The sequence below is a fragment of the Pholcus phalangioides genome, unplaced genomic scaffold (assembly GCF_987345545.1).
Source record: "Pholcus phalangioides strain wild (caught in Gottingen) unplaced genomic scaffold, Ppha-v1.0 ptg000011l_1, whole genome shotgun sequence".
Lineage (NCBI taxonomy): Eukaryota > Metazoa > Arthropoda > Arachnida > Araneae > Pholcidae > Pholcus > Pholcus phalangioides.
In genome coordinates this window covers 17,515,710-17,537,035 of record NW_028301604.1, presented here as the reverse complement: position 1 = coordinate 17,537,035, position 21,326 = coordinate 17,515,710, and the positions used below count along the sequence as shown (strand labels likewise).

Sequence of the window (21,326 nt, the reverse complement as noted above, 5' to 3'; positions counted from 1 at the left end):
GCGTGCTTAAAAAAAAGAAAGGAAAAGAATGCTCAGTAACTGTTTCTTGCAATAAATACGGCTAACGAAGATGATTCGTTTTAGAATCACTTTCGTTGGCCGAAATCTTCGTAAGCCGAACCGCGATTTCCCATAGATTTCTATGGCAAATCGTTTGAATCGTTTCAGGTTCTGCCGAAAATTTCAAGATAAGTTTTTTAAAACGCCAAGAGACACGCTATAAAAAAGACAAAAACTGACTGAAAGCTAAAATGAAAAGCTTCAAAATTTGATGAATAAGAATCTACAGGAAGATGAGCGATGTTGAAGATCTTTTTCTTTTCCAGTACGTACACAACCAACACCAGTCTACTGAAACTATATAAGCTCATTCATCGACATAACTAGATATATTTTGTCAGCCTATTCTTCTTTGATGGCTGCAGGTTATACCAATACAGTACAGTACTTTCGTTGTACTTCAAAGAAGTAAAACTACTTTCTGAAGGTCATGATATAGCATGATTGTTGTGGGAAGTGCAATAAAAAGAAGAAAAAAAAGCACAGTGGTTTTCCCCCTGTACTTTTTTCTTCACACACTTGGAAAGAACATAATTTTTATTTTTCCTTTTTCGAATTTCCAGGTATTTGCCATGCAACAGCCCAACACATAAAAAAGCGCACAATCCACTTGTTGATAACTCCACAAACCACTGTTCCAACTCAATACAATTAATTTAATCTATTTACATCATACAGAAACAAAGTTCATGCTTATTACAGAGAACATAACATGAATATATTAACATCAAGGTTATTGTTTGCAAAGATGACACGCTATCATCAAACAGCATAAAACACTAACAAACGCCAAATATATCCCAATAGCAGTAGGTAATATTCGATTTGACTATAAGGTAGGTAATATAGTATTTGACAACTATACTAACGATATAGTGTGGGGATTAATTTTCATTTCCGTGCTTGAAAATATAAATAACAAGTTAAAATTAATGATATTGCATTGATATCCAACTCAAAAGTAGGTCCGGCTAATTATTTTATATTTAATTTTCTGGGCTTCGTATCTCTAAGTGAACGAACTCAATATTTAGAGAATCAAGATTCAATTGAATTTTTAAAACTTTTCATTGATGGGGTGGAAAACCCGGCTGAATTTCCGCATATCTACAGTAAAATCGGCAATTTTAACATTGATTTCTATGGGGATTATCCTGTGCCTGCCCCTCAAAATGATGCTGATGACGATTGTGACGTCTATTCAAAAGCCTCATACTGAGGGTGTTCGAGCACCCATTGCACCCCTGGCTCCGACGCCACTGATGATACACTCGATTTTTCACTCGATTTCTTGAGGAGGCGAATTTTCATTTAGTGAACGAAAGAACATATTGAATGAGGAATGACAAACATCTTAACAATAATTAAATGCAAGGTATAAGTATATTGACGACGACTGCGTAAATGATAAGAGTACGTGACGAAATGCAAGGCGTTAGTATGCCTTAAATACATGGACATTCTAGGCTCATTTGCATAAAATATACATAAATTTACTATCGGAAATTCTTTATCACAACACTGTCATTACTGACGTCATCGCCAACTTGTTGTTTGAAATGAAAGATTTTTACCTCGATTCGCCATAGTTTGTTTAAAATGGGATACATTATGTCAAAACACTTGTCATTTCTATTTTTTTTTTCATAACACGGTCATTTAAGGAATTACGGTTTGCTAATTAGACTGGGATTATGGCACCCACAAGGGTGGGGCTGACAGAACTCCAGCCTTGGGACCTGAGCTGGCAATTTCTCGAAAATTTTAACCAGTTCTCATTTTTGTGAAGCCCTTCTTCTCTCGAGACCCCCGGGCCGTACCCGGGTGGGCCCATGCGTTAATACGACACTGTCGTCATTGTCGAAAGGTCCGTGAAATGTCTGGCTTGGGGAACCGAAAGAGATCCCAGCCTATGGGCCCTGCTACAGGATACGAAGACCATGACTGGGATATACAGTTTATAGCCAATGGAAATAGATAGGAATAGCTGAAGAAAGTTATACATGTTTCAATTCAAATTTCAACTCAGACCTGCACAGATGAAGAAGAATGACTTGTACAGAATCTTTGTGAATTAGCTTAGACTGCCAAGCAGCTATTTTGATGTCAATTCCACATTAGGCAAAGTCAATTATCATAAAAAATTTTGATAAATAAACTATCGAACTTTTTCGAAATTTGTTGAGTATTTTCAAGCAGGTAGCTTGTTTTGTTTTAGTTCGTTGTACTCTCATATGATCAGCTCCTTAATTTCTCAATAACTGTCAATCCGGTTCGTTAGAAACAACTGACTATCAATCCGGTTCGTCAGAAGCACACACACACACACAACTGACTATCAATCCAACAATAACGTTTTTACACCATAAAGGTTTCAGTTTGATTTGCCCTGGAATAGGTGGTAAATTTTATTAAGAACATTAACTTGAAGATTCTTAGACACTGCACAAGTTTATTTATACGTAGGTATACTATGCCCCAATAAGAAAGGGGACTGTTGTCAGAGCTCCCCTAACAATAAGATGATTTCTGTAGAGATGTCTTCGAGCAGCAATGATTGAACCTGGTGGAACATCCTTCTACACGGGTGGGGGTTGAAAGCAAGGTAACCGTACAAAATAAGCAGGGGCGTAGCCAGAAATTTCGTTCGGGGGGGGGACCACTTTCATTTCGGGGGGGGGACCAAAGTGACAGAACAATGAATTTGGCCATCTTTTTCCCTTTTTTCGGTCATTTTCTCACATTTCGGGGGGGGGGGACCAGACCCCCAAGTCCCCCCCCCCCTGGCTACGCCCTTGAAAATAAGCCTATGGTAATTGTCATGAAACAACAAAGCAAAAAGAGAGATTTTAAAAAGAAGACAAAGTTTCAAGCTTATGGTATAAATTCATCACTAATAGACAATTATTTATCAGTAATTGTTATTTAGGACAATTTTTTTGTCATAAAACTTTTTTTATGCGATAAGTGTGGGGGAAATTTCATGCAGATTTTTCAGGGGGTGGGGATTAGAATGAATCTTATAATAAATTTTTTTTTTCTACGTGAATACGTCTTTTAAACCATCTGACAATACTGGATGTATCCTCAAAGTTACGTAACGAAATGCATTATAACTCATTTCTCAAGAAGTATTCCGAATACAGGCCTATCAGTGTTCTTTATAGTTATCTGTAGATCTCGTTAAGATAAGTCTGATAATACCCCATTGATATATTGAAACCTCTTTCGATCTGGGCACCAGACCCGCGGCCCGCTTTCGTAGCGAAATTGTTTTATGCTATATCTCTGGGGGTTCACAACGCAACTACAGGGTCATTCTAAATTCATGGGACAAACTTTAAGAGGTGGTATAAGACACCTAAACAAGCAATTTTGATCATAGAATGTGCTGTAGAATCGTCTTAGCAAAGGCAGTACAGGTTGTTTTTAAAAAGGGCTGTTGAAAAAACAACCTGTTTTTTCAACAGCACTTCACCAAAAACAAATATCATATTTTTCCGCCGGATTTGCTGCGATATGTGCTATCGAGGGTGCATGTGCACCTTCGGATCGGACTGGAGTTTGTTTTTTATTGGCACAATAACCATCAAGGTTATGCTGCGCCAAACTGATCAAGCGGTATAATGACTTGTGGTAGAATTTGCGTTACCTAGGTTGCACCATGAGAAGACCTACCACATTACAATTGCACTTATTGCACCAAATCCGTTAGAAGTATATGATATTTGCTTTTTTGTGGAGTGCTGTTATGAACTCTCTAAAAACACCCTCTACCTGCTTTGCTATTGAGATTCGACCACTCAGTCTATGACCAAAAATATTGCTTAGGAGTCTTGTATCACCTCTTAAAGTTTGTCCTATGAACTTAGAATCACCCTGTAGTGTTATAATTATATTCTGCTTATATGAATATTGTGCTTTGATTTGTTCCCATGCTAAAATGAATATTATGTTCATTTGTTTTCATATTTATATGAATATTATGTTCATTTGTTTTCATATTTATATGAATATTATGTTCATTTGTTTTCATATTTATATGAATATTATGTTCATTTGTTTTCATATTTATATGAATATTATGTTCATTTGTTTTCATATTTATATGAATATTATGTTCATTTGTTTTCATATTTATATGAATATTATGTTCATTTTTTTTCATATTTATATGAATATTATGTTTTTGATTTGTTTTTATCCTTATATGAATATTTTGTTTGATTATATTTTCTTTCATGAGGCATGCGAATATAGTGCCTCCCATGTGATTATGTTTTTGTACACCATGCATAATGTGTTTTTATTTAATTGAAAAATTGATGTCAAATGTCGGTGAGGTCAGTGAGCCGCAGGATGGCCGAGTTGTAGGATTTTTGTTTTAGTTACAGTTTGCTGCCACTACCGATAGATGGCGATGCAGCTAAAATGAAAACTGAGAAGATTAAGATTTGTGATGGTGGCAACAGAGAGGTGTGTGTCGGGAAAGATGGCGTGAAGCCACGTTCTTTTATATAAAGAAATATTATAGAAATATTTTTCATTGCACATGTTCTTTCGATGCAAGACTCTTAGCGGCAAAGTCCAACTAATGTTTGTTCATGTCAGTGCCTCTGCATAAAAATGAGAAATGAGTTGACCACATCAGATAAGAAGACACTTACGAACCCGACTAGGTTATGAATATGGTTTAAATAAAAAGATCTGTAGCTTCTCGTCTTCATGTAAATTCTCTTTCATCCAATTGTAAAGCTGCTCATTTCATTCTTTGGCCAGTGTGCCTTTTTTTACGATGCTTTTTCAGTGTTTTATAAAGCATCATTTCCGCTTCCGGGTCTTACCTGGAATTAACAAACTATCTGCGAATTAAATGATTTTCCTTTTTTTAAAAAAAAAACCTAATGAGGAATTACGTTTCGACTAACTAATGTAATTCTGGAACAAATTATTATCGTTAGCCAAGGTATGACTAATATTCAACCATAAAATTGAACATGTAAAATTACAACGATTTTGTGACTTATTGTATAGTTGGCACGCTTGTGTTGGCTTGAAAATTTCATGTTTAGGGACTTTATACAAATGGAATTAAATTAACTTGGCTCTTATAGGATTATTTAAGCTCTGATTGGATAATTGAAGATTAAATTCAAAATTTAAAAAAAAGTGCTTCTCGTTTGAGTTTCATACTTACTTGTGTTCAACACTTCTCATCCTCTTTACGAGATTATTTATGACTATAAAATGATTATTATTAAACAAAATTGTTTTTGTTTTCCATCATATTATTATATACAATTAAGTTTTCTTCTCACTTGTTATTCGATTTGCATTTTCTTAATTTACGGACAATAATTATTTTTGAAAACTTTTTAGTCAAACATCTCCATGAATTCGAGAATTTTTTGAAAATACTTTTCAAGCACAGAATTTTCCTCTCTTTTTTTACAGCCCCTCAAAAAATTCATGAAACTTTGATTATCCGCACGTCATTTGAAAACATTTTTTAATTTTTCAAAAGTCAATGACGGATAGTTCAATTGCATAGATAGTTCACTTGACAAGCAGTTTAGGATAGCCTGTCATGGCCCTCACAAGGGTGGGGCTGACAGAACTCCAGCCTTGGGACCCGAGAAAATAACCATCATTTTTTGTTTTTCCATGCTACAAATTAACTATAGAAGAGCCCGTGAAAAGTCTGGCTTGTGGAGCCTGGCAAAGATCAAAGCCTAGAAGCCTTACTCCAGGAGGGAGGGCATGCATCCTGTACAGATTACAGCAGCAAGCGATTACTCTCTTACTCGTTTATGATATTTTTCTTAATGATAGGCTTATTGGGTACTCTTTCTCACGGGTCAGTCCATAATCTATGAATTGTCGTTAAGTTTACATAATTTATACAGATCAGATTCAATAAGATTATGATTAAAATATTTATTCATTATATGTTTCCACTAGCTGTTACCCGCGGTATTTTATTTATTGTTTGAATTGTACACCTTTGGAGTTAGGGTACTGGTCTTACACAAAGGTTTGTATATTAAATAAATAAAATAATAAAATAAATAAACTAAGCACACATTTGGAAAGAACAGAAAAAATGCTATAAGGTGACACTAATTTTATTGAAATACTGTATCTGGTTTTAATGGCGAGCTACAAAAGCGCTGAAAGATTGGCAAAGAGTTCAAAATCGAATTGTCGCTAAAATTTTTAATCGATAATTATGCAAACACCCTTCTAGCTACAATCTGTCAGATTTGCCAAAAAAAACTTGACCATTGCACCAGCTAGTATTTTGTTTTCAATACATCACTGAAATCAGCGTTTGTCGAAGTAGATATTCGACGAAAATTCGGAATTGGCGGTTACAGATTTTGGCGACAATTTTATTTTGCACAAAAAATCCTATAAAATGGCACTACCTTTATCTACAGGATATCTGTATTTAATGGCGAGCTACAAGCGCTGAGAGATTGGCGAAGTGAAAAATCGCGCTCGCACGCGAATTGTCTCCAAAACCTACTAAAATTACTTCGACGAACGCAGATTTCAGTGATGTATTGCAAACAAACGACTAAATTCTTCCTGAACTAGATTTATTATTTTATTCTAGGCTCTATCGAAAGCTGGTGCAATGGTCAAGTTTTTTTTGCCAAATTTGACCGATTGTAGCTAGAAGGGTGTTTGCGTAATTAGTAATTAAAAATTTTAGCGACAATTCGATTTTGAACTCTCTCTCTCTGCCAGTCTTTCAGCTCCTGTAGCTCGCCATTAAATCCAGATATTCCAATGACAGTTGGTGTGACATTATAGGATTTTTTCTGCACTTTCCAAATATGTGCTTAGTTTGCGTGTAGGTTTCTCAGAAACGTCACAAATTCGGGTTTTTTCAGACTCGCGAAAATCTGTAACCGCCAATTCCGAATTTTTATCAAATATCTACTTCGACAAACGCTGATTTCAGTGATTTATTGGGTATTGCAAACAAAAGACTAAATTTCTCTTGAATCAGAAAACCGATACGGTTTATTGTAAGCTGGTGCAATGGACAAGTTTTTGGCAAATTTGACCGATTGTAGCTAGAAGGGTGTTTGCAGAATTATCGATTAAAAATTTTGGCGACAATTCGATATTTTGAATCTCTCTCTCTCTATCTTTGCCAATCTTTTCAGCGCTTGTAGCTCGCCATTAAAACCAGATATTTCAATAAAATTGGTGTCACGTTATAGCGTTTTCTTCTGTTCTTTCCAAATGTGTGCTTAGTTTGCGTATAGGTATTTTGGAAACTTCACAAATTCTGGTTTTTTTCATTCTTGACGCATTTTTTTCCATAATCTATAATCCACCATAAATCGAAAACGGTTTGAAATAGGACAGGGTTGGTAGGTTGTTTCATGATCCACTTGGGCTAGTCTATTAACCCCCCCCCCCTTCGTTTGGCAGAATAGGTCGCATTCACCCTGTATATAGATTAAGGCCCTTTTATTTTTAGCTCTTGATTGAACAGCAATCGATTTTGAAAATGCATAAGAAAATCCACTCCCTGGAACAACTGTTTGATTCCACTGTTGTCAGCGACAAAAAATGAAACATCACACGGTTCTTGCAACGGGAGACGAAAGACTCCTTTCATTCCGAACGGAAAATAACTGTTTGTTTCAAACATTCAAAGAAAGCACATGCTCGATATAGTGCAAAAAACTCCAACCTATAAATAAAGCATACAATCGCAGTTTCGGTTATGGGTTTGGAGACAATATTTACAGCTACTACTACTTGTTCTGACCCTGCTTGTGAAAAAACAAATCTGTTCTTTGTTTCTATGAGAAGAAAAAATAAACGTGGCTCCCCAAACAGACGGAAAAGAATATCTGACGGACACATTTCCGTGTCTATTGTACTTAAAATAAAAGAAGGAAGGCATAACTTTTTTCGATCTATGTCTCATTGTGTTTAACTGTCTGCAAAATAATTTTACAAAATGAGTATAGAAAGAAATCGTGATACGAGAATCAACCATTTTCCACAAAACTGTGGAAAAAGAAAGTTTTGAATTTTATAGAGTGACTCTTAAATTCTTTACTAAACTGACAGTACATGAAATAAAGGTATATCTAACTCTAAGCACAAACAATTTTTTTTTCTAAAATAAATCGTAAATCGCTTTTTAAATACATGTACTATCCCGCAGTAAATAACTATCCCGGTAAAAAAAATTTAAGAATGACTTTTATATATATATAGTCACACTTACTTTCTTTCAAACCGAGCAAACTCCGGTCTATCGCCGTGAGCAATTTACTACCGAATGAGTTGTGCCGGAGCTTTGCATGTGTACCTAACCGTTTTTAGTACATATATGCTGTTGTTTGTGAATTTTTAGAGCTGCCTGCTATTTTTCAAACTATGGGTGAAGTGTAATGATTGAAATATATGTTGTTGTAGGCCTGTTGCTCTTTGTGGCGAGATCTTTAACGGTAGATGGGCTCGCATTCTTGCCTCGAAGTTGTATATACAGGGTGCATAGCTAACAGCTGGTACCGCAATTTACTGGTGAACTGTTGATTCTAGAAGCATACGTCCAATTAAAAAATTATCCAAATAATGTGTGGGCCTTAGACACGTCATTCATATTGCAAGGGCTTGTATAGTAAATAAAATAAAAAATAATAACTTTTTATACAGACATCCCGTGCTTGTAAGCACAGTGTTACATTAGCACACCCAATTAGAAAGAAGTTGCCCTGTTTCGCCAGAGACCAAAGAACCTACATTTCTAAGTGCAATGTTCGCTGAGATATTTGAATTTAAAAAATGTAGAAAAATGGGGGGCCAACATAAATAGAGGGGAGCATATTCCGTTAGAATTTGTGTGCTGTTCTTTCCCGACTTTTCTCCATTATTTTGAATTCAAATATCTCAGCGAACATTGTACTTAGAAACATGGAATTTCTTTTATTGGCCTCAGGAGCGACGGAGCAACAACTTTGTAATTGGGCTTTTGAGCACAGGGTGTCCGTATAAAAAGTTAATTTTTTATTTTAATAACTATACAACTTCTTGCAATATGAATGACCTAAGATCCGCATGTTGTTTCGATACTTTTTCTAACTGGAAGTATGCCTCTAGGATCAACGGTTCGCCAGTAAATTGTAGTACCAGCTGTTAGTTATGCACTCTGTATAATCAGGCTCAATTATAACATCCTCAACTAGGGATATCCAATTTCGACAGATTCCAATAAAGATTAAAATCAATAAATATCTGTTATAATGTCAACGAACGTGTACACCACGAATATAACGAAAATTTCTCCAATATTTCTTCTTTCGCTTATATGTTGTTTTCCAAGAAATTCTACGAATTTCAGCTCAATAAATTGACAGCATATTTGTCTGCCTTTTCTATTAAAAACTATCATTATAGAAAATTGAATCTGTTGTATGACTGTCTCACTAACTTGTTCATAGTTTAGTTTCCGTCCATTGCATATGAAAACATTGGCAGAATTTCTTGAAACCATTAAGTCATATCGATATGGTTTTTTTGCTCTCTTACTTTTAATTTATGCACCATTGTTTATTTTTCATAAGAACATTAATGCAAAAACATGTTTTATTTTCGTTAGACATTGCAAAAACCATTACAGAATTTGTAATCATTGATCATTTGATGAGGAACCTTGAGTGCTACTTTGTTCTGACCCGGCATTATTTCTCTTAGCATTTCGCTGGCCATTGCGATTATTTGACTGCCCCGAGCGACCTCTGCCACCACCTGGTCTTTGATTTCTTCCACCATTACGACGTGAATTGCGCCCATTTCGGCTTCTATTTTTACCCGAAGAGTTTCCAGAATCCCCAGATTGCCGTTTTTCCCGTACAAGTACACCTGTATCCAGTTCAGTGTTAAGTAAAGAATTTTCTATGAAGAGAAGAAAACAAAATTATGTAGATAATATACACAACATCCCTATGAAGAGAAGAAAACAAAATTATGTAGATAATATACACAACATCCCTATGAAGAGAAGAAAACAAAATTATGTAGATAATATACACAACATCCCTATGAAGAGAAGAAAACAAAATTATGTAGATAATATACACAACATCCCTATGAAGAGAAGAAAACAAAATTATGTAGATAATATACACAACATCCCTATGAAGAGAAGAAAACAAAATTATGTAGATAATATACACAACATCCCTATGAAGAGAAGAAAACAAAATTATGTAGATAATATACACAACATCCCTATGAAGAGAAGAAAACAAAATTATGTAGATAATATACACAATCACATGCAGTATTTTGTATTTATAAGGCCTTATTAAGAATAATAACCAGGCCACAACTAGGGGAGGAGCAGGCGGTTTTGGTGCCTCAGGCTGGACCAGAGGAGGCCCAAATTTACCCCCTTTAACCTCTCATTCTAGAATACGAGAGCACGCCAAAATGCGTGCTTGACATGGCTGATCAAGCAATTATTTGCGGTCCTGTTCTTAATTAAGGCTTATTTATTAATTTAAAAAAAAAGAACTTGGTTATAAATACCATAATCGTTCAATTTTGCAATACTGAATCGATTTTATCATTATTTTTAGTGCAGTTCATTTGAGTAAATCAATTATAACGTCAAAGATTGTCAATGAAAGTGTGCGTCGTAGCTCCTAGGGGCGGCACAAACCTTTGTCAGGGGCGTTACAGTGAGCTGTCGATATTCGTGTGTGCTTGTTCGGTGCTTTGAAGTGGTTGTTTGTTAGAATATTCAACGGTGCCGAGAATGGACATTAACTTGGGCAAGAGAGCCACGGGTGAGGAAAGTTTGAAAAGTACTGCTGTACGTAACCTATGGGCCCCATAGAACTATAACCTAAAACCAATGTAATTGCATAGCACAAGGCGGTATTAAAGCATGGGGCCCTAAGTAGCGTACAGGGTAAGGCCGTGTAGCAAGTGGGGTGAACCAGTAGGTCCGGTCCCCCCCTTCCCGAAATGTTAGAAAATGACTGTTTTTTTTAATAGCATGGTTAAATATATTGTTATATCACTTTGATTCCCCCAAAAATACTAATAGTCGTCCCCTTCCAAAATAAATTCCTGACTACTGCCCTGGTCAAAGGACCCTTTGCCAGAGCCGCAACTGGGGGGGGGGGAGCAGGCGGATTTGGTGTTGCTGGCGGTGGACCAAAGATGGCGCAAATTCCACCTCTTAATCTTAAATTCAACATTTCTCGGGGGCGCCAAAATGCGTGTTGCCTCGACTGACCACGCATCTAGTTGCAGTCCTGCCCTTCGCATAACAAGCAACATAAATATATTTTGGCAATCTGATAGAGAGAACCCCAGTGTATTAGTTTGCCCAGAGGACCCATTACACTATTACGCAATACAGGGTGATTCGGAAAAGATGGGAAAAACTTTAAGAGTTGGTAGTACACATAAAAACAAACAATTTTTATCAAAGAATGCGTGGTCTAAAATTAAATGCAAACGTGCTACAGGGCGCCATTATCCCGTGCGTTGCAACTGTTAGAACGATTGCACGCTGGAATAGCTTCACAGGGCTGGCATCCGCGCCTTTTATTCACTGTGACGCAGATTTACATACGGTTTCTTCTTCTTCCCCAGGTTACATTCGCATGCACGGTGTTCTTTTTCTCCCGATATATTTCAACAGGAATGCCGTTTTAACGTTAGCGGAGCGGCCGTTTCGAAGCGCGCTAGCACGTTTGCGTTTCATGTTAGATCTTGCATTCTTTGATGACTATTGTTTGTATTGGTGTGCACTATCACCTTTTAAAGTTTTTCCCATCTTTTCTGAATCACCCTGTATACTCTGACTAGCATTGGCATGTCAGACGAAGGGAGGAGCTCCTCTGTTCGTTATCGATCTGTAGATAAATTGGTTTAATAGAAAGACATGAACATATTTTATTTCTTCTAGCTAAACGAAAAACATGTGGTAAGCAATGTTTCCACTCGAATAAAAAATTATTTTCATCGATTTCAATTGGTATTTAGCTACTACAAAAGCATTACTGCTTGTTTTTCTTTTTAAAAAAAGTTAAATATTACTTGTGAAAAATTATATAAGGATTCTCAAAAAAAAATTATTATTGTTATTTTTCTATATTTTTGAGGAAAAGATGTGCGGAGAACGAGACTAAATAGTCTCGTTCAGTCTCAATGAGGATAACAGAATTTCTGGAATTGACATATGGCATATTCACGTACGGACTTGACGCCAGTATTCAAAGGAGAAAATTCGTATTAAAAAAAGCCTTCTGAGTACACTTGCTGCACAAAAACAAGGAAAATTTTTAACAAAATTCTGACAGGATTGTATCTGATCTCCAACCACATATAATCACTTCCTTGTTAAAAACATGTATAGATGCGACAAAATACTGTTTGCGTGCGACCAGGAAAGAAAACGCCATTTTCATTCTCAGCAATAAGACACAATTAAATAATTTGGTACGAAGTTAGCAACAATGACTTTACGAGAAAATTTATGACATAAAATTAGGCAATGAGTTCTCAGCGCAGTTCTAGGATCCAAAAATTCTGGGAACTGGACAAGCGCGGCTCGAGCTTGCCTGCCGCCCGGGTGCAAAGCCTCATGTGCCGCCCATAAAGAAGACTCTTGCGGAAGGCTGACAGGACTACCATAAGGGACACTGGAAAAACCCACACACTGGTTTACCAATTGCAATGCGAGTGACCATACTTCCAGCTTTCAAAAAGATTGTATCGTTTTTTGGTCTAGACTCATTTTAACGTTCCTAATTATGCCAGATTACTCAATTCACAATACAGCTCTTGTTGATGAGCCATCATTACTGACACTCATCCTGTAAAGAGGAAGTACAGGGTGTTTCGAAAAGAATTATCCGATTAAAAAAAATCATAACTATTCAGATCCGGTCGATTTCCCACTTTAAAAAGTCTCGCCACAGAGAGCAACAGACCTACAAACAGTACAAATGTAATTCAATCATATCACTTCATTTCTGAAATATAGATGGCAGCACTGAAAAATCAAGCATAACACTACATACGCACTCAGACTGTTAGGTACACACACTTACACTTCCAGCACAACTCACTAGGTAGTAAATTGCCCCTGGCGATAGACCTGAGTTCTGCTCGGTTTGAAAAAAGTTTATCCGTTTTGATCGAATAATGTGTAGGTAGAAAGAGGAAGATCTTAAGTTTCCCGCAGTTCTGACAGGTAGCGCTAACGCTCTTCTTTCGGCCGCCACTTCAGTGTTCGTCAAGATTTGCTTTCTCCACAGTAGAAACCGATTCGAATGATTTATTTTCCAGCAGGATGGGGCACCACCACACTGGATCTTTGACGTTCGAGAATTTTTGAACAATCGCATTCCTAAACAATGGATCGGCCGTACAGGACCTGACGATTTAGTTAAACACCAGTGGCCTCCAAGGTCGCCGTACCTCACAGTGTGCGGTTTCTTCTTGTGGGATTTTATAATAAACTACGTTTATGTGCCTCCTCTTCCAGCTACATTAGCCGAACTGAAGATACGCATAACAGCTGCAGTGGATGCAAACATTCTCGCAAAAGTTTTGGACGAATTTGACTACCGTATAGACATATGCCGTGCATCCCAAGGTGGACATATTGAGCACCTTTAATTTGGTTTGTGACAGAAAAATCTTCATGCTTATATCCAATCGCTTTCACAATGTTACTCTCTCATCGTAAGCACACATCACGTATACAATCGTATATGTACTTCCAAAACATTTCAGTATAGAATTTATAACAAATTGGTGCATGCCGGAAAGTTTTTCCTTATATTATGGGTGACCATAACGCATCTATTATGTCATAGTTATGCGTGGTTTGTATTCGAGAAGTTTTGCTATCCGTTTTCCATGTTATAAGTAAAACTGGCAGATGCCTGAAGTTCCGTGTTATGCAAATACCACGTTGAAAGCCTGCCTGCTCTCTGCGGGAAAACTTTTCAAACGAAAGACCGGTTAGCGTTCGTACCTCGAAGTTGGAAAACCCCAAAAAAACTCACTCCAGTCAACCACCGCGGAGCCGCTGGTAGGGTTCAAACCTGGATCATCGCGATATGAGTCCATGATGATGCCCACACGATAGCACTGTGGCTATCATATGCTACTAGATTGCAGACGCATAAGCAAAGGTTGCCATGAATCCAACAAGGTTTGGGGACCACCGCTTAGGAATTTCAAACGAATTGGTGTGTGCCGGAAATTGTCGTATGTATCCATAATGTATTTAAGTATAACTGAGGTGTATTATATAGGTGGTTGAAATGCCACTGTGCATTTTTCGAATCGAAGTGAAAGTGGCAGGTGTATGAATCATTTGAAATAATTTTTATGTTTGCTGGTCTACAGGCTTTCTTTGGAAAAACTGTTTAAAAGGGAGTTCGTCTCGTAGTTGAAGAACTTAAACAGGCATTGTGCAGTATATGTGTATTTATTTTTAGTGAAATAAATTCATGGGGTGAGTTTTACGCTAACCAACGATTATCCGCGCATACCCAGAGAACTTTAACAAAGAATCTCTTCGAAAAACTTTTTTTTCGGGCCACCGCTTCTTGGCGCCCCCGATAAAGGTTGGTGGCGCACAGTTTGAGAACCCCTGGACTAGGTAGTTTTTGGTTTTCCCTAGTTATTTGACCTTCGGATAAGTGCTAGGCAAACCGCACGCGGCAAAGTCCATATTAGTAAGCATCGTAAGTCCTCGGATAAATGCTAATTGGATAGCACTGATCTAGATAATCTTTGAAGAGTGGGCTCAACATTTTGCGGGCACTTTTGTTTTTCTGAAACAGTATACGTATGTATCTTCAGCTACTTTTAAACTTTCCACACTAATTCATGGACACACTCAGTCCCAGTCCGGGCGCCTCAAGCAGGGCCGCAACTAGATGGTTGGTCACCCGGGGCAAGTGCGCATTTTTGCGGCCCCTTGTAATGTTGAAGGAGAGGTTTGAGAATAAAATTTGCGCCCCCTCTGGTCTAGCGTCCGGGGCACGAGACCGGCCTGCTCCCCTCTAGTTGCGGCCCTAGCCTCAAGTGCAAAAGCGGGCTTCATGAAGATGAGATCCTGTCAAAATTTTCGAGAGTAAACTGTTAGGCAGGCATTTCTGAACAGGTTGGGGGGCCTCAGAAAAATTCCCTTTGCAAAATGCTCGTAAGAAGGTCCTACGTAGACCACCAATGTGTTGTTGTGAGAAATAACAAACAAATAGCACCTGGAATTCTGCTTTAAAAAGTGATGAGTGTATAATAGTAATATATATGAGTATATATAGTGCATTTATATTATTTTATTTCGAGAATATTCAACGGATCCTCAAAGTTGGCCTCGCGCTCGTAGCTTATAGATTCATCACCAACCTTTTGTCAGGGGCATCGCGCCTCGTTTGTGTATTGATGCGGGCCCATTTAGTTCTTTGAAGGGTTTCTTTTTCACATTAGGCTAATCTGGGGAGCTACGGACAAACGATCACGAAATCGGGGGAGGGCACGGGTGCCGTAAGTTTGAGAAACACTGGATTAATTGGAAGAGAGATATGCGTGTCACGAGTTAACAAACACACCGGTCTCATAACACGTTTTCCAGGGAATAATTTCTCCGATTCAGCACACTGCTGTATATAAGCATAATAATGAGACAAACAGTGATTCAAAGAAAAGAGAAACTACACCATGAAAAAAAACAATGATTCTAAGAAAGTCATCATTTGATCATTTTTGTCGCTCCACGGTCATTTTCTGCACACGAGGGCTAATTAGACCGGGCCCTACAATTTCTTGCCGATTCCGAACGGCAGGCTTGTTTTTTTATACTCATCGAGAGGTTGGTGCGCTAACACCTCTAAGAAAGTCACATTTTCAACACAATATTATGCATTATCAACGTATGATATATGTAGTACACGGCTGGAACTAGAGGGGGGCGGGGGCAACTGTTGTGTGCGGAAAAATTTAGTGGGCGGCAGTTTTACGCGGGAACAAAGAACACGGTAATAAATTACCGAATTACAAAGTTGTAGAGGCGGCAAAATTCTAGTTACGACCCTGATATAGTAATTTATATATTATATATATTACCGTATATATATACGGGGTGATTATAAAAAAACTATCCCGACATATGGGCCCCTAACTATCATACCATTCACAGAAACTGAATGAAATTTTGGCATAAGGTATTTTGAGGTATGCGCTCAAGAATGATATGGAAAACAACAGTGTCACTCTAACAGTTACGGTTACAGTGAGAAAATTTCGAAAATATCAAATGGCAACACCAAGATTTTTGTATTGGAATGCGATCTCCATACTGAAAAACACTAAATAGCGTTGGAATGGCACCTGTAGCACGAAAATCCCCGGAGCTAGGCAAGGAAAAAGTAAAAAGGACTTTGCCGTGCACCAGAGCATTAATGTTCGTTTCGTTCGTCACACCGTTTCTTCGGCTGAGATCCCAGCCTGATTAGTCCTCCACAAGGTCATGTGAAAAATTTGTGAAACACAATAAAATGCTTTATTTTATGCTGCTTCTCTGTCCTTATTGGTTGTCCTCACTTTTAGCCTATCTACCGCCGGTGATTTTCATGCTACAGTTGCCGTTCGAACGCTATTTAGGGTTTTTCACAATGGAGATCACATTCCAATACAAAAAACTTGGTGTTGCCATTTGATATTTTCGAAATTTTCTCACTGTAACCGTAACTGTTAGAGTGACACTGTTGTTTTCCATATCATTCTTGAGCGCATACCTCAAAATACCTTATGCCAAAATTTCATTCAGTTTCTGTGAATGGTATGATAGTTAGGGGCCCATATGTCGGGATAGTTTTTTCATAATCACCCTGTATATTATCGTACAATATAAATGAATGACTGTAGTTTCCTCTCTCATTCTCTTCATTTCAGAGTGCTATTGACCCAAGATTATAGGTCTTTTATTTCACCCACCTTTAAGAAAAACTCTTCCAGAACCCTGTTGTGTTTTATCTCGACTTTTTTAAGGCTCCAAAGCTCAGAGCTGTTTTCCATCTTTTTCTAGTCTTTGAAACTGCCCTGTACACGAGATAGTAGCTCTTGCCAAGGCACCTACAGATAACGTGGCATTTCTAGGGACTCAAAATCTAGCCACATCTTCTATACATAAAGTGTTATTTCTGGGAGCTCGAGCTCTGCCTACGGCACCCAAAGAAAAGGTATCTCTATAGCCAGCCATTACTTCATAAGTTCAGTGGTCTCTCCACAACAGGTTCCCACACCTAATTTCTTCAGAAGGCACCTTAATCAAATCTCTTGGTGGATCTTCATAACAAAACTAGCATTTGGAGAATACCATATGCTCAGAACTGAGGCACCTATGGAAAGTATTTCTAGGACTTCTATACCGAAAACGACCAATAGCGAGAGAAAACAACTTACAACAAGAAGCAGGCAAGATTTTGTCTTTCAATAAAGGCGGGAACAGGGGCTTCTCTGAACATGCTTTCAGATGAAGAGCTTGAGAGAAATTTTCAAAAATGGTAATGAAAAAAACCTCTACTTTTTATCTTTCTTCTCTTAAATGGAGGTAAAAATGAAAAATTCGGTTTTTTTTAATCAAATTTTTTTGGAGATCAAGTCATACGGAAGAATAGATGCCCATGTAGGCAAAATTTTGATTGGGGGAGCAATCGCTGTCCCTGCTCCACCCCCCGGCTACGCCACTACCTTTCCCTCAAGTTCTATCAACATCGTTGTCGGCAAGGTATGGATCAAAAGCATGATCTCATGTGCAAAAAGCGTATATAGACCATCGACCTATCTTCTAATAGTGTATATTTGCAAAATTACCTGCAGGCTTATTTATTTGCACATTTTTTTTTTTGCGTAAATACAACGGTATGTAAATATAAATTAAAAAATATACTATTTTTTATCTTTTTATTAAATCAATATCAGTTGACGACCTCTGCAAGAAATTTCAACAGAAAAATTCTGTACTACAATAAGGGGACCTTTAACATGGTGAAACACTATGCTCTAATAGAAATATAATAAAAAATAGTACTTAACCATTGATTCATTTCAAATTTTTGACAGGGATTTTTGATTGTATGTGCTATCCTATGCTGGTAAAAAGTTTTAAATAATCTTTTATACTTGGTTTTCTGTAAATTTTCAAAAAAATGCATTAAAAACCGCTTTCACGCTGGATAAAATACCATGTATTTCATATACATCATTGTAATTGAATAAAAATTGGTTCAAAATAAAAGAAACTGTTCAGTTCATGAAATGAAGCAAAAGTTTGAAATTTCATAGACTCGGTTTTATTTTAAATTAAATTTTAAAATTTAAATTTGAAATTTCAAAAAGATTTTAATTTAAAATTTAATTTTAAACAAGATTGAGTCAATGATATCTCAACCTTTTGCTACATTTCATGAACTGAACAGTTTCCTTTATATATTTTGAATAAATTTTATTCAATTGCATTAAAGTCATGGTATTTTATCCTGCGCTCAAGCTGTTTTTAATGCATGTTTTTGAAAATTAGCACAAAATTTAGTGTTCCAGATAATGTAAAACTTTTCACCAGCATGGGATAGCATATACAATCCAAAACATATGTAAAGAATTTAAAATAAATCAATTGCTAAATACTATTTTTAATGATATTTATTAGAGCATAGTGTTTCACCACATTAAAGGTATCATGACCCTTTAATCATTTAATGCGGAAAAATATAAAACTTGAATAATAACAATAAAAAATTCTTTTTTTTTAAAAGTAGCACATTACTTAAATTATTCGAATCGTATTCATACAAAAATATCGTCATAGCTTTAGAATTTCTTGAATTATAAATATAGAAACACCCCTTTCTCTCTCTCTATCAGTTCCTAAAACGTAACAAGTACACTAGTTTCTACATTATTTTTCATTCCCATAATTTTTTAAAAATGTTTTCTCCAACCAAAATTGTAACATTATGGAGATGAAAAATATTAATAAAAAAATAACAAAAAAAATTATTTCGCTTTTTTTTTTATATTTGCATTTAATAGCTGTCGCATTACTTTTTTTTTCTTATTGTTTTATCTTACCATCAGAAAGTTCTGTAAAATTTTGCAATTACGTAAATATACCTTATTAATTTACATATCTGTCCAACCAGTGCACAAAACATGGAACAAAAAATCTCACCTTGCTTTGCCATCACAATAACGCACCAGTTAACAACTAACAACAAAGTAAGAAACTGTCGGCTGTTCATTATTTATACGATAGAATTAGCTACCAAAGTACTGAAACAAAATATTTCGATGCCAGTATAAATGCGATCTCACTTTGTAATTTATAGTTTTAGTATAAGATTTTTTTTATTTGGAATTTGCTACGAAATGAGGTAATTGTAATTTATTTTTTACTAGTTTGCTATCAACTCTGTCATTGTAACATTTAAGCAATTATGATTTCCACATACATTAGCGACAGATGCGTACAAAAGAGATGACATCCGTAATTAGTGAACATTTAGTGAAGGAAGAACTGTGAGGTATTGTTATTCATGGTAAACTTTTTTGAAATTGTCGCGATTGTGTTTTCTTACTGAAAAGGCATAAAAGCTGCTAAAACATATCCAAAAGGTATAGCAGGAAATGACTCGTATATTGTCAACTCTGTTGTTATGGAGAAAACATAAGCACGACGTTTTTATAAGTAAACAATCCCATTTATACGGCGTACTTACTATAATAAGAATTATGTAACACATTAGCTTTTACCCGCCTTCGCTCGCGTGGATTTGGTAATCTGAAAATTGCTCGTCGATGAATTGCTTGTCCCCCATATAACATTCGAGCCCCTTCATGGCCCCCTTGGGGTTGAATTTTCAGAAATCCCATCTTAGTGAGTTTCTATATCATAAATTATAATACTGACCAAATTTCATATTTATAGCTTCAGTGGCTTCGGCTCAGTGATGGTTGCCCCATATTATCCTTGAACCCTCCTTATGACCCCCTTAGGGGTCGAATACCAAAAAACCTTTTCTTAGCGAGTCTTTACGCAGAGTCGTAACTAGAAATTTTTGCCGCCCGGGGCAAACATGGTTTTGGCTCCTCCACAACTTTAAAATGCAATAATTTTATATAACACGGTTTTCTTTATTCCCACCTAAACCTGCCGCCCCTACATTTTACTCTAGTTTCGACCCTGCTTTACGTTATAAAATTGAACTACTGATCAAATTTCATACTGTTCCGGATAATTTCTCTCGCAAGTCCTTGAAATGAGCAGAGGATGAAACAAATGCAGGACAACACAAATTTATTGTACAGAACAGCTATTTACACATTTTTACAAGCAGAGATTCGACGGAACGTGACCTACAAATAGAGAGAGCGATCTACAGAGATCAGACCTTGTCTTCCGACTAAAATTTTACAGCTACTCCAGTTCTCTTCCGGCGGCGCTACTATATAAGCAAAAATAAACCTTCTAGAAAAATCTCGACGATCCGTGTGACATCTTTACATTCCTTGTTCGGCATACATGTTATATCCTAATCGAGCAGTCGCCAAACGTGCCAAGTTTGTCGTTAATTCGGTGAGATTTACAGAGATATGCGTCACCGATTATTTAGATTAATCAGATACAAGATGACATAAAATTATAAATAATGATTACTTACGTAATTTACGTAACATTGCCCTTCCCTTCTTTTAGAATTGTTCGTCCCAGCAATTCAGTCCTCAGTCCTCACACTTGTACACTCACTATGACACTGTGGTAAGGAGCTTGCCTGTTGAAATGGACCAGTCTTAGATGTCTGAATTTCAGGTCGTAGATGTCTATTTCAGGTCATAGATGTCTGAATTTCAGGTCATAGATGTCTATTTCAGGTCATAGATGTCTATTTCAGGTCATAGATGTCTGAATTTCAGGTCATAGATGTCTATTTCAGGTCATAGATGTCTGAATTTCAGGTCATAGATGTCTGAATTTGAGGTCTTAGATGTCTGAAATTTAAGTTTTGAACAATATTTTTCAAGCTATTGCTTTGTCAAGTCAAAATGCAATTTTAAAGTCCGTTTTTAAAGTTAAAATGTAATCAAACCATTTTTCTCCCGTTTATCGGCCCGGTGCGGCCGCGCCCTTCTCACCTGCCAAAGTCCGGCCCTGGCTGGATGTCCGGATTTTTGATGGAATGGACGAAGCATTG

General features: G+C 36.8%; 1 protein-coding gene across 1 annotated transcript; it reads right to left on the bottom strand.

Annotated features, from left to right (window-relative positions):
- Positions 1–9,663: 9,663 nt before the first annotated feature.
- Positions 9,664–19,419, bottom strand: LOC149080155 (uncharacterized). The gene is made up of 2 exons (XM_089238595.1): positions 19,307–19,419; positions 9,664–9,990 (listed from the first exon to the last, which is right to left on the bottom strand). Exons 1-2 carry the CDS (start codon positions 19,374–19,376, stop codon positions 9,725–9,727), a joined length of 336 nt encoding a protein of 111 aa, XP_089094721.1. The 5' UTR covers positions 19,377–19,419; the 3' UTR covers positions 9,664–9,724.
- Positions 19,420–21,326: the final 1,907 nt, after the last annotated feature.

Bases quoted from the DNA above. Each gene is read 5' to 3' on its own strand.
- LOC149080155 (XM_089238595.1), bottom strand. From the start codon at position 19,376: ATGAACAGCCGACAGTTTCTTACTTTGTTGTTAGTTGTTAACTGGTGC. The intron at 9,991-19,306 runs GTGAGATTTTTT...TTCTCTTCATAG, and splicing joins TATTGTGATGGCAAAGCAAG to AAAATTCTTTACTTAACACT.